Genomic DNA, 13,324 nt, shown 5'->3' with positions numbered 1-13,324 from the left:
TGAAATATGTGTTATTTATTGATGTATGTTGAAAGCATCGGTATTTGTGTAAGCGTACAACTAAAAAGACAAACACCTACAACCTATATGATGTTACTAGCGGCAGCTGGTCCTTTCATAGGGTAGGCATTGAGGAAGATGGAGGAAAGATTGTGTGCAATTGTCAGAGATATGTTTGTGATTATTTAGTAAATGAGTGTGCGGTAGTTTTTGTTATTTTTGTTTATGTATTGACCGCAAAAGAAAAAAAAATCAAGCTGTGGAAAGAACATAGCAGTTGCCATCAGTGCTCGTGGAGAGCAAAAAAGGAATGGGCCAAAAATTTTAAAAAAATGGTCAAATTTAAAGCCAGGTGCCGTCGATGTCCTCCATTTATTAAAATGCGCACAGGTACATGATATCGACTCGCCGAAAGCGAAATCGAGCGTAGAGTTCAACTCTCATACAGGTTCACATTGTTTGTGTTTTATGCCGTGCCAGCAACTAGGGCTATTCACGGATCATACAGGTCAAAAGATTGTGTCTGTCACAGACACACACGTTCGTCGTCAAATGCTCTTTCTTATCATCATAGTAAAGCACAGTCGTCTCGTTGCCATCTTCTGTCACTCTTCACACGAAGAAATCAGAATTTGTGCTAACTTAAGTCGCCCGAACTCCAGTTAAGTAAGGGTTATACCTGGGGAGGCAGTCTTAAAGTTGAGTAAAAATTTTGTACTTAGAGGACTTGAGTTGTCTTGTGTGCACACCGAGTTACGTACTTAAAGTTGAGTCAGCCAACTTAACTTAAGTTCATGTTTAAGTTTCGCTTGTGCACACCCAGCCCGAGTTACTGTACTTGTTAAGTCAGCCAACTTAAGCTAAAGTTCATGTTTAAGTTCGCTTGTGCCACGCATCCCTGACTCACCTTGTCCATGATAAACAGCTCGCCAACCAGAATGAGGAGAAATGATCAGCGCAACAATGCTGCAAGTTAAATGTAAAATCATCATCATCTTATCTCATCATCAATCAATCAATCAATTCAATCATCAATCATCATCATCATCAACTTCATCATCATCATTTGTATATGTGGTTGGTACTTTTAAGCAAAAGGAAAATTTGTCTTGAATTCTCGGAACAGACAATAAAGTTTGATTTGAATTGATTTGAATTTGATTTAGCGAAAGAAAAAGACCTGCCGTAAAATTTGTGCAGACATTGCACTGTCACTAGAGAAAATACTTTTTCGCACAACGCTAAATGAGACAAAAGGGATCAAAACACATGAGTCACATTTATTTCAAGAGGGAACGTATCTTACCTGAACACTTTAAGCGTTCCTCTCATGACTTCAGTGCTTAAGTCCACAAGAAAACAGGTTGTTTAACACACGTGTGCAACAGCAGACTATCTGCAAAACACGCGGGTGAACATTCTATAAAACTGATAAAGCGAGATTTATCCTTATTTCTCATGTCAGCTGTTCTCTCTCTCTCTCCATCCTTGCACATCTGTGAGCGATATTGTCTGAACCTTTGTCTCGAGGCGCAGAAGACTGTCGTTAGCAAATGATATTGGAAACAATCGTTAGACTGACAGCACTGTATTAAGACGAATGTACACTTACCTTTCATACGCACCGACGTATTGCACACACAACAATGCAACGCTCGACGAGCCCTGGCAGATGACGATGAGGATGAAGAAATTTGGAAACGAATCGAATCGAAGAGCGCAAACTCGTCACGAATGTCACTGAGAGTCATAAAGAAGATGCGGGAAAAGCAGCGTCTTTGTAACGCCAACTTTTGGTCATGGCCATTTAAGTCCTACTGCTATCCTTATGTATGACGTCTTTTTCTGCTTCAATGACGTGGAACAAATGACGCGCACAAGACCGTCATACACAGGACACCAATACAAGATCTACTACCCCCAACTCACTTCATCTCCTTTCTTGCTCAAAATCAAATCTCGCAGATTTCTTCCAGTAGTTGCTATATTATTTTGTAAACTCCACTACGAAAAATATCTTAGAAAACAAAGCAAAGCAAAAACACCAGCACCTAATGAAACACTCTTCCTCCGGCTACTCCATTCTCCTCTATTTGAAACGACAAAGTATTGAATACTAAAAAATAAAATTAACTTTAACTTCCAAGAACGGCAAAGTCAGCTCCCATTATATTCACATGCTCATTACGTCCCCTGCTTCTAAATGTACCCGGACATTCGCTACGCTTTGGACTTGCCTTTAGTAGTAAGGTTAGGAGCTTTGTAAGCGTTGTACACCTTATGCTTGATTAGAATGTATGAGTCTGATGACTGACACTGGGTCCATTACCCTACCATGCACAGTGCTCGTAGAATGCAAGAGTTTAAAAGAACATGCGGAGACAAACAATTTTTTTACAATTTTTTAGTAAATTTAAAAGTAATTATGTTTGGAAAAATTATCTTACTTAGTTTTTTTTTATTGGGGTTTTTTTGCGTTTTTTTGAAGGGGAAAAAAAAGGAAGTGTGTCAAAGGGAGGCAGGCATGACATTCGACAAGTATCAAGACTAGTCTCCCTTAGTGTGTGATATGTAGATATAGATATACATTTTATTTAATCCTAGTGGTCAGAGCTCTGTCGTCCGAACAGAGAGATGAATTAAAAGTTGTAAAAAAGTGGTCCTTAATTATTTTTTTAAATATCTTTTCTTCACTACGTGAAGCTTAATGACAGCAGGGTTGGTCTTTAGGGTTGTCTACTTCTATTTATCTCTCTTTTAGTTTGGAACTTGGACGATTCTACTGGAGTTTTCAGAGAAAAAAGAAGTAAGTTACTGGGTCGGCTACGAAAAGTGTGGTTTGAGGTACGCTTACGTTAAATAAGATATAAATTAAAAAACAAATAGAAAAGGTTAGTAAATAGTTTGAATATCACGTCTCGTCAGGCTAAACAAATTGGAAAAAAGCTCAGCTCAATTTGACAGCCTTATATGATTTCTTTTTTAATGCAGTCCATCAGCAACCTAGCCACAAAAAAAGAAAAAATGTAAAGGCAATAAATAAAAGACATTTTGCTAACATCTCAAATATTTTTAAACAATTAGACTAAAATAACTATCTTTTATGTTTTATTTACGCGCTAGTACAGCGTACATACTCAAAACAATTGTCTTCAAATGGATTTATTTTAAACTTACCAGGTTACGGGCACATTTAGATTTTGCTTCTGTTTGGGACATTGTAGTGTTATATGCTGATTACTCGATAGTGTAAAATTGAACAGACTAAAGATAATATAACATAACAATAACAAGAACAGTATGAGAATAAAATATAATTGTCAGTAAAACGTTAACCGTTTGTAATCTCTGATTAAAGTCAGGACAAGGAAATCCAGTCCGGACGGTAGTAGTCCGTTCCGTTTGGTTGAAGAGTGTTGATAGAGGAGAGATTAGAGATTTTTTTATGTATCAGATCAACAAAAGTCTCGATAGTAGACGGTAATCCCGCGGTTCAGAAAACTCGCCCACCACCCGTAAGACCCCACCGTCATGATCATGTGATCCAGTGACGCAAGAATCATCATGTCAACTGCAGGCGATGACTGACGCTGCAGCAATGTGACGTCACTTTCGTTAGCTAACTGCTGCCGACACCATTCGAGGTCATCTGAAGAAACGACAAAAACGACGTCTCGGAACTTTTTTCGGACGTAGTTCATGGCATGCAACAGGTATTCTACAGGTGCTGTCTTGTATCCATAAGTTAAATAGTCTCCTCTGCGTACATGGATACCTGTCAGCGTTCGATTAAATTTCTGTCTGAGGGAGTCGACCGTTTGACGAGCTTGGGACACAATCGTGTCCTTGAAAGTTAACGCGTGACGTACTTCCACTTCGTGTTCGTTGAAATATCGCCAGGACTGAAGATACTGCCCGATCCTGTAATCTCTACTAGAATTCAGCTTGAAATATTCCGTTTTGAAAAACTTACAACAACCTTCTTCCATTAGAAAGACGTCCTTACACCGATCTGTGTTAGCGGGAAGACGCGTCAATCAGTGAAGTGTTTCTCAACACATCCGACAGAATAGTCTCCCCCAGTAAACAGGTATCCGCTTAGTCTTAGAGCTATGCCCAAAAGGATGCGTACTGAAGAGTTGGTTTCCTAGTCGGCCTTCAAAACTGATACACAACACTTGGTTGCGATGAGCGGGTCCGACGGTACAGTGACTCCAGTTTTATTTGTGCCACCTGGGAAGGTGTAGGAGCTGTGCGACACGTGACCTTTAGTAGGAGTCGTGACAGGATGACCGGTGGACGACGATGTACTGGTCAGTGCAGTCAGGATGTTGAAGTTGTTGTGCGGGACAACATTGAGCGTCGCAAAGACCGTGGTGTTGTCCAGCAAGGAGTTTACCGTCGGCAGAGATGTTTTTGTCTCAGGGTACACAACCGGTGATTTTCTCCAGTTTATTCTTTTGCTTAGGAACTGAAAAGGGAAAAAGCCAGGGCTGATGTGCATAAGCGAACTTAAATTTCTTACTTAAGTTGGCCGACTTAACCGCAAACTTTACTCAGCTGAGTTCGTTGCTGGCGAGAATTCACATCGGTGTGCATGAGCTGCTTGCTTAGTTAAGAAATTGGTCAAGACAGTGACCTCTTGTCCTTTTCGGAATTGCAGGGGAATCTCCTGCGTCACTGGCTATTTATAGACAAACAGCCAATCAACAATCGCTTTGTTCGTGCGTTACGCTTTTATGTTTGGTCTTGTTCAGTCTTTTCAACCACGATACTATCTTTTGAGATTGAGGTATTTGCCGGAAAAAATGGAAACAATTACCAAAAAGAAAGACTGTACGCAAATTAAACTACGATAGCAAGCTTGCTGAAATAAGAATGTTGTACAAAATATGGTTAAAGTTTCAGTTAACTCCATTAGGGAGAGTAGCAATACTTAAGTCCTTAATTTAATCAAAATTAGTACACCTTTGGTTACTACTACCTAACCCTCCAGACTTTGCTATAAATGACATGCAGAAATCTATCTTTAGGTTTGTTTGGAATGGAAAAAAATGATAAAATTAATAGAAAAATATCCATTAAAAATATCCAGGCTGGAGGCATGGGCATACCTGATGTTAAAACTTATATGAATGCGTTAAAATTATCATGGCTGCGGAAAATAAAGAAAAGCAACCACAGCTGGAAAATAAAATCTTCTGTCTACACATAAAATAATAGGTTATTTGGACAAACTGGGCCCTGCAGTTTGCCACTACATGTATATTAATGCAAATAGCTTCTTGGCGGATGTACTAAAAGCATACCGGAGATTTGGATATAATATAGTGTGTGATAAACATGAAATTTTGTCAGAACCTATCTTTTGTAACGATAGAATAACAATTGGGAATAAGCCAATTCTATATAAGATGGGTGGAGAAAGATGTATACTCAATTAAACACTTGACAGATGAAAGAGGAAACTTTCTATCATAACAAGCTGTTAACAATAAATATGATGTTAACATTGACTTTGTCTCTTTTAATGGTTGCATAAAGAACATAAAAACATACATAAACTTAAATAGAAGGAATAAAACAGATTTATCTCCTTCTACATATGACACAAACAAAACTCTAAAAATAATTTGATCAATACACAAAGGAGCAAGACTATATTATGATAAAATGTTATCTAAACCATGTATACCAAACTGTTGCTTAAACTGGGATAAAAGGATAAATAGAAATGTTGATTGGCATGTTATATTTAAAGCAATGGCTAATATAAAAGATATTAAATTAAAATGGCTTCAAATCAGAGTGTTACATAGAATCCTGGCGACAAGAGTAATATTATTCCACATGGGACTAGAAGATGATGATGTCTGCAGCCTTTGCAGAGATGATAAAGAAAATATTCAGCATATTTTTTGAAAGCTTAAATATGTTAATGTTTTTTGGAAAAACTTACAAAATTGTATATTAGACAAATATACAAATGCTCCTAAGATAACTTTTAGTGAACATTTGATTTTATTTGGATGCAATAACAACTTTGAGACAGATGTTGCATTTGATTTAATTTTATTGCTGGCAAAAGCATACATATATTCTTGTATATTTAAAAAAGTCATCCCCCAGTTAGAACCCTTTATCCAAATATTGAAACAGATATTCAATTGAAAAATTTAATGCATGTTTAGAATCAACCGAAGAAAAGTTTGCTAAACACTGGCTATCATATGAACAACTTGTTAACTAAACTAAATACTGATTATATACATTTATATGATCTTGATTATCAAAAACTACATATGTCTTGATATACATTAATATTGTGCTGTCATCCTATGACACATAGGCTCCAAGGTGCCTTCTATGATGATTGCTTTATTTGTGTGGCTTCTCTGGGCAGATGGATGTATTTTTAAAATGTTTGTTAATTTATGTGTATATGTTTGTTTTTTATGTTGGTATATTGTAAAATATTGCTTGTTTGCTATGTATACTTATATTGTTATGTATCTGTAAAAAGTCATGCATCCCTTATGTCTCCTCGTAGTCTGGATACCCTATACCTACTTGAAAATGTTTGTGAATAGACATGTTTTCCTTCCCTGATTTGGTATTTGTATACGTGAAGATAATAAATATATGGGTGAGCTATGCCTCAGATGTAGCTAATGTCATAAATGTATAGATAAGTATAAGTTCAGTGTACAGTTGAAATGTGCGAACTGCCTGAAATATGTGTTATTTATTTGATGTTTATGTGTGAAAGCTATCGGTATTTGTGTAAGCTACAACTAAAAGACAAACCACTACAACCTATATGATGTTACTAGCGTCAGCTGGTCCTTTCATAGGGTAGGGCATGATGAGATGGAGGAAAGATTTGTGTAGATTGTCAGAGATATGTTTGTTGATTTATTTATGTAAATTGATGTGTGCGGTAGTTTTTGTTATGTTTTGTTTATGTATTGACCGCAAAGAAAAAAAATCAGCTGTGGAAAGACATAGCAGTTGCCATCAGTGCTCGTGGAGAGCAAAAACGGGAATGGGCCCAAAATTTTAAAAAATGGTCAAATTTAAAAGCCAGGGTGGTCGATGTCCTCCTTTATTAAAATCGCACAGGTACATGATATCGACTCGCCGAAAGCGAAATCGAGCGTAGAGTTCAACGTCGTCATACAGGTCACATTGTTTGTGTTTTATGCCGTGCCAGCAACTAGGGCTATATCACGGATCATACAGGTCAAAAGGATTGTGTCTGTCGCGAGACACACGTTCCCTCCTCAAATGTCTTCTTATCATCATCGTAAAGCACAGTCGTCTCGTTGCCATCTTCTGTCACTCTTCACACGAAGAAATCAGAATTGTGCTAACTTAAGTCGCCCGACTCAGTTAAGTAAGGGTTTATACCTGGGGGAGGGCAGTCTTAAAGTTGAGTAAGAAATTTTGTACTTAGAGGACTTGAGTTGTCTTGTGCACACCGAGTTACTGTACTTAAAGTTGAGTCAGCCAACTTAAGCTTAAGTTCATGTTTAAGTTCGCTTGTGCACACCAGCCCGAGTTACTGTACTTGTTAAGTCAGCCAACTTAAGCTAAAGTTCATGTTTAAGTTCGCTTGTGCACAGCATCCCTGGACTCACCTTGTCCATGATAAACAGCTCGCCAACCAGAATGAGGAAGAAAATGCAGCGCAACAATGCTGCAAGTAAATGTAAAATCATCATCATCATTATCATCATCAATCAATCAATCAATCAATCAATCATCAATCATCATCAACTTCATCATCATCATTTGTATATGTGGTTGGTACTTTTAAGCAAAAGGAAAATTTGTCTTGGAATTCTTCGGACAGACAATAAAGTTTGATTTGAATTGATTTGAATTTGATTTAAGCGAAAGAAAAGACCCTGCGTAAAATTGTGCAGACATTGGCACTGTCACTAGAGTAAATACTTTTTCGCACAACGTAAATGAGACAAAAGGGATCAAAACACATGAGTCACATTTATTCAAGAGGGAACGATATCTTACCTGAACACTTTAGCGTTCCTCTCATGACTTCAGTGCTTAAGTCCACAAGAAAACAGGTTGTTTTAACACACGTGTGAACAGCAGACTATCTGCAACACGCGGGTTGAACATTCTATAAACTGATAAAGCGAGATTTATTCCTTATTTCTCATGTCAGCCTGTCTCTCTCTCTCTCCATCCTTGCCACATCTGTGAGCGATATTGTCTGCACTTTGTCTCGAGGCGCAGAAGACTGGTCGTTAGCAAATGATATTGGAAACAATCGTTTAGACTGACAGCACTGTATTAAGACGAATGTACACTTACCTTTCATACGCACGACGTATTGCACACACAACAATGCAACGCTCGACGAGCCCTGGCAGATGACGATGAGGATGAAGAAATTTGGAAACGAATCGAATCGAAGAGGCGCAAACTCGTACGAATGTCACTGAGAGTCATAAAGAAGATGGCGGGAAAAAGCAGCGGTCTTTTAACGCCAACTTGGTCATTTAAGTCCTACTGCTATCCTTATGTATGACGTCTTTTTCTGCTTCAAGTGACGTGGAACAAATGACGCGCACAAGACGTCATACACGACACAATACAAGATCTACTACCCCAACTCACTTCATCTCCTTTCTTGCTCAAAATCAAATCTCGCAGATTTCTTCCAAGTAGGTTGCTATATTATTTTTGTAAACTCCACTACGAAAAATATCTTAGAAACAAAGCAAAGCAAAAACACCAGCACCTAATGAAACACTCTTCCTCCTGGCTACTCCATCTCTCCTCTATTTGAAACGACAAAGTATTGAATACTAAAAAATAAAATTAACTTTAACTTCCAAGAACGGCAAAGTCAGCTCCCATTATATTCACATGCTCATTACGTCCCCTGCTTCTAAATGCTACCCGGACATTCGCTACGGCTTTGGACTTGCCTGTAGTAAGGTAGGAGCTTTGTAAGCGTGTACACCTTATGCTTGATTAGAATGTATGAGTCTGATGACTGACACTGGGGTCCATTACCCTACCATGCACAGTGCTCGGGTAGAATGCAAGAGTTTAAAGAACATGCGGAGACAAACAATTTTTTTACAATTTTTTAGTAAATTTTAAAAGTAATTATGTTTGGAAAAAATTTCTTACTTATGTTTTTTTTATTGGGGTTTTTCTGCGTTTTTTTGAAGGGGAAAAAAAAGGAAGTGTGTCAAAGGGAGGCAGGCATGACATTCGACAAGTTATCAAGACTAGTCTCCCTTAGTGTGTGATATGTAGATATAGATATACATTTTTATTTTAATCCTAGTGGTCAGAGCTCTGTCGTCCGAACAGAGAGATGAATTAAAAGTTGTAAAAAAGTGGTCCTTAATTATTTTTTTAAATATCTTTTCTTCACTACGTGAAGCTTAATGACAGCAGGTTTGGTCTTTAGTAGTCCAGTTCTATTTATCTCTCTTTTAGTTTGGAACTTGGACGATTCTACTGGAGTTTTCAGAGAAAAAAGAAGTAAGTTACTGGGTCGACTACGAAAAGTGTGGTTTGAGGTACGCTTACGTTAAATAAGATATAAATTAAAAAACAAATAGAAAAGGTTAGTAAATAGTTTGAATATCACGTCTCGTCAGGCTAAACAAACTGGAAAAAAGCTTAGCTCAATTTGACAGCCCTATATGATTTCTATTTTAATGCAGTCCATCAGCAACCTAGCCACAAAAAAAGAAAAAATGTAAAGGCAATAAATAAAATACATTTTGCTAACATCTCAAATATTTTTAACAATTAGACTAAAATAACTATCTTTTATGTTTTATTTACGCGCTAGTACAGCGTACATACTCAAAACAATTGTCTTCAAATGGATTTATTTTAAACTTACCAGGTTTCGGGCACATTTAGATTTTTGCTTCTGTTTGGACATTGTAGTGTTACTATACATGATTTACTTGATAGTGTAAAATGAACAGACTAAAGATAATATAACAATAACAAAATAACAAGAACAGTATGAGAATAAAATATAATTGTCAGTAAAACGTTAACCGTTGTAATCTCTGATTAAAGTCAGGACAAGGAAATCCAGTCCGGACGGTAGTAGTCCGTTCCGTTTGGGTTGAAGCGTGTTGATAGATATGTATCCGGATCAACAAAGTCTCGGTAGTAGACGGTAATCCCGCGGTTCAGAAAACTCGCCCACCACCCGTAAGACCCCACCGTCATGATCATGTGATCCAGTGACGCAAGAATCATCATGTCAACTGCAGGCGATGACTGACGCTGCAGCAATGTGACGTCACTTTCGTTAGCTAACTGCTGCCGACACCATTCGAGGTCATCTGAAGAAACGACAAAAACGACGTCTCGGAACTTTTTTCGGACGTAGTTCATGGCGTGCAACAGGTATTCTACAGGTGCTGTCTTGTATCCATAAGTTAAATAGTCTCCTCTGCGTACATGGATACCTGTCAGCGTGCGATTAAATTTCTGTCTGAGGGAGTCGACCGTTTGACGAGCTTGGGACACAATCGTGTCCTTGAAAGTTAACGCGTGACGTACTTCCACTTCGTGTTCGTTGAAATATCGCCAGGACTGAAGATACTCACCGATCCTGTAATCTCTACTAGAATTCAGCTTGAAATATTCCGTGAAAAACTTACAACAACCTTCTTCCATTAGAAAGACGTCCTTACACCGATCTGCGTAGCGGGAAGACTCGTCAATCAGAGAAGTGTTTCTCAACACATCCGACAGAATAGTCTTCCCCAGGTAAACAGGTATCCGCTTAGTCTTTAGAGCTATGCCCAAAAGGGATGCGTACTGAAAGAGTTGATTTCCTAGTCGGCCTTCAAAACTGATACACAACACTTTGGTTGCGATGAGCGGGTCCGACGGTACAGTGACTCCAGTTTTATTTGTGCCACCTGGGAAGGTGTAGGAGCTGTGCGACACGTGACCTTTAGTAGGAGTCGTGACAGGATGACCGGTGGACGACGATGTACTGGTCAGTGCAGTCAGGATGTTGAAGTTGTTGTGCGGGACAACGTTGAGCGTCGCAAAGACCGTAGTGTTGTCCAGAAAGAAGTTTGCCGTCGGCAGAGACACGTTTGTTTCAGGGGACACAACCGGTGATTTTCTCCAGTTTATGCTTTGGCTTAGGAACTGAAAAGGTAAAAAGTCAGGACTCACCTTGTCCATGATAAACAGCTCGTAAACCAGAATGAGGAAGACAATGCTGAGCAGCAATGCTGCAAGTCAATGTAAAATCATCATGATCATCATCAATTATCAATTATCAATCATCAATCAATCCATCATCAATCATCAATCATCATCAACATCATCATCATCATTTGTATACGTGATTGGGCTTTTAAGCAAAAGGAAAATTTGTCTTGGACTTCTTCGGACACACAATAAAGTCTGATTTGAATTTGATTTAAGCGCCAGAAAAGACCACGTAAAATTGTGCAGACATTGGCACTGTCACTAGTGTAAATACTTTTTCGCACAACCTAAATGAGACAAAAGGGATCAAAACACATGAGTCACATTTATTCAAGAGAGAACAACAGCTTACCTAAACACTTTAGCGTTCTTGTCATGACTTCAGTGCTTAAGTCCACAAGAAAACAGGTTGTTATCACACACGTGTGAACAGCGGACTATCTGCAACACGCGGGTTGAACATTCTATAAACTGATAAAGCGAGATTTATTCCTTATCTCTCATGTCAGCCTGTCTCTCTCTCTCTCCATCCTTGCCACATCTGTGAGCGATATTGTCTGCACTTTGTCTCGAGGCGCAGAAGACTGGTCGTTAGCAAATGATATTGGAAACAATCGTTTAGACTGACAGCACTGTATTAAGACGAATGTACACTTACCTTTCATACGCACGACGTATTGCACAGACAACAACACAACGCTCGACGAGCCCCGGCAGATGACGATGAGGATGATGAAATTTGGAAACGAATCGAATCGAAGAGGCGCAAACTCATACGAATGTCACTGAGAGTCATAAAGAACTTGGTCATTTAAGTCCTACTGCTTTCCTTATGTATGACGTCTTTTTCTGCTTCAAGTGACGTGGAACAAATGACGCACACAAGACGTCATACACGACACAATACAAGATCTACTACCCAACTCACTTCATCTCCTTTCTTGCTCAAAATCAAATCTCGCAGATTTCTTCCAAGGAGGTCGTTATATTATTTTGGTAAACTCCACTACGAAAAATATCTTAACAAAAACAAAACAAAACAAAACACTAGCACCTAACTAAACACTCTTCCTGCTGGCTACTCTATGTCTCCTCTCTTTGAAACCACAAAGTATTGAATACTAACAAATAAAATTAACTTTAACTTTTAAGAACGCCAGAGTCAGCTCCCATTATATTTACATGTTCATTACTTCCCCTGCTTCTAAATGTATCCAGACATTCGCTACGGCTTTGGTAGTCGAACTCAACACTTTCCGTCCCTTTAATGTATTTAGTGTAGGGATGATGCTTCTGAAGAAAGTGACCATCTCATTAATCTCTGGTTAGAGTGCTTGGCTTGGGGTAAAAATACCCTGAGGGAGAATTTCTGCTTTTTCCCCAAGCATCCAGCGACCTGAACAGTCCACTGTGTCGCTGGTCTGATACACATTCGTTGACCCGGAACCTCGCGTGTAAATACTGTGCTGTCCTCTACTTTTTCTTTAGTGTGAAAGAAGACTTCTTTGTTTGTCCTTAATCTTGCACCACAGCTTGCTAGAGAGAAGGTACAACAGACATAATTATTGATACACTAGGTGACATACGTTAATTACAGCTCTTGATTCATTGAAGCGAACACGTCTGCTCCGGAGTAAATTACTTATATTTGTTGAAATATTCATACGTATGAATAGCAGTACAAGCCTCACACAGAGAAACATTTAGACCATTCAGTGGATGGCATGACATTGCTTATCATATTACCAAGTTTTTCCTTCTCAATAGAATATATTTAAGCAGTAAGCGATGACATGTCTGTAACCAAAACGCTTTATAAAACCTTAGACTACTAAAAATGGAGCTTTAGACTGGGTTGGATGAGGTTAGCGTTCATAGTCTGAGAAAGCTGCATTGAAAAAAAGTTATACTCTTGGCGGTGGTAAATCATGTTCTTGCTATAATAAAATACAGTGAACCTGTACAGGCTCATGTCACTTTACAGAAAAAAAACCACACAGAGACAGATACAGATACTCAAACATAGAATGCAATTGAGATGAAAGTTATCTAACCAGAAGCTGCTTCCAGCGCTCACAGT

General features: G+C 38.5%; 2 protein-coding genes across 2 annotated transcripts; both read right to left on the bottom strand.

The window, feature by feature from the left end:
• Positions 1-4,147: 4,147 nt before the first annotated feature.
• On the bottom strand, positions 4,148-8,148 carry LOC112561592. Its single transcript, XM_025234158.1, has 3 exons — positions 8,035-8,148; positions 7,641-7,699; positions 4,148-4,471 (listed from the first exon to the last, which is right to left on the bottom strand). Exons 1-3 carry the CDS (start codon positions 8,057-8,059, stop codon positions 4,148-4,150), a joined length of 408 nt encoding a protein of 135 aa, XP_025089943.1. The 5' UTR covers positions 8,060-8,148.
• A 1,614-nt stretch (positions 8,149-9,762) lies between these two features.
• Positions 9,763-11,256, bottom strand: LOC112562695 (galactoside 2-alpha-L-fucosyltransferase 2-like). Its single transcript, XM_025236102.1, has one exon. The coding sequence runs from the start codon at positions 11,212-11,214 to the stop codon at positions 10,084-10,086; it is 1,131 nt and encodes a 376-aa protein (XP_025091887.1). The 5' UTR covers positions 11,215-11,256; the 3' UTR covers positions 9,763-10,083.
• Positions 11,257-13,324: the final 2,068 nt, after the last annotated feature.

Source organism: Pomacea canaliculata, linkage group LG4, assembly GCF_003073045.1.
Source record: "Pomacea canaliculata isolate SZHN2017 linkage group LG4, ASM307304v1, whole genome shotgun sequence".
Lineage (NCBI taxonomy): Eukaryota > Metazoa > Mollusca > Gastropoda > Architaenioglossa > Ampullariidae > Pomacea > Pomacea canaliculata.
Note: the sequence above shows the minus strand (reverse complement) of the source record. Positions and strands in the feature narration are given on the sequence as shown.

Excerpts from the sequence above, each read along its gene's own strand:
- LOC112561592 (XM_025234158.1), bottom strand. The coding sequence starts at position 8,059 with ATGAGAGGAACGCTAAAGTGTTCAG. Across the intron at positions 7,700-8,034 it reads AGGAACGCTAAAGTGTTCAG|CATTGTTGCGCTGCATTTTC; the intron begins GTAAGATATCGT and ends ATTTACTTGCAG. Across the intron at positions 4,472-7,640 it reads AGCTGTTTATCATGGACAAG|TTCCTAAGCAAAAGAATAAA; the intron begins GTGAGTCCAGGG and ends TTCCCTTTTCAG.
- LOC112562695 (XM_025236102.1), bottom strand. The coding sequence starts at position 11,214 with ATGGACAAGGTGAGTCCTGACTTTTTACCTTTTCAGTTCCTAAGCCAA.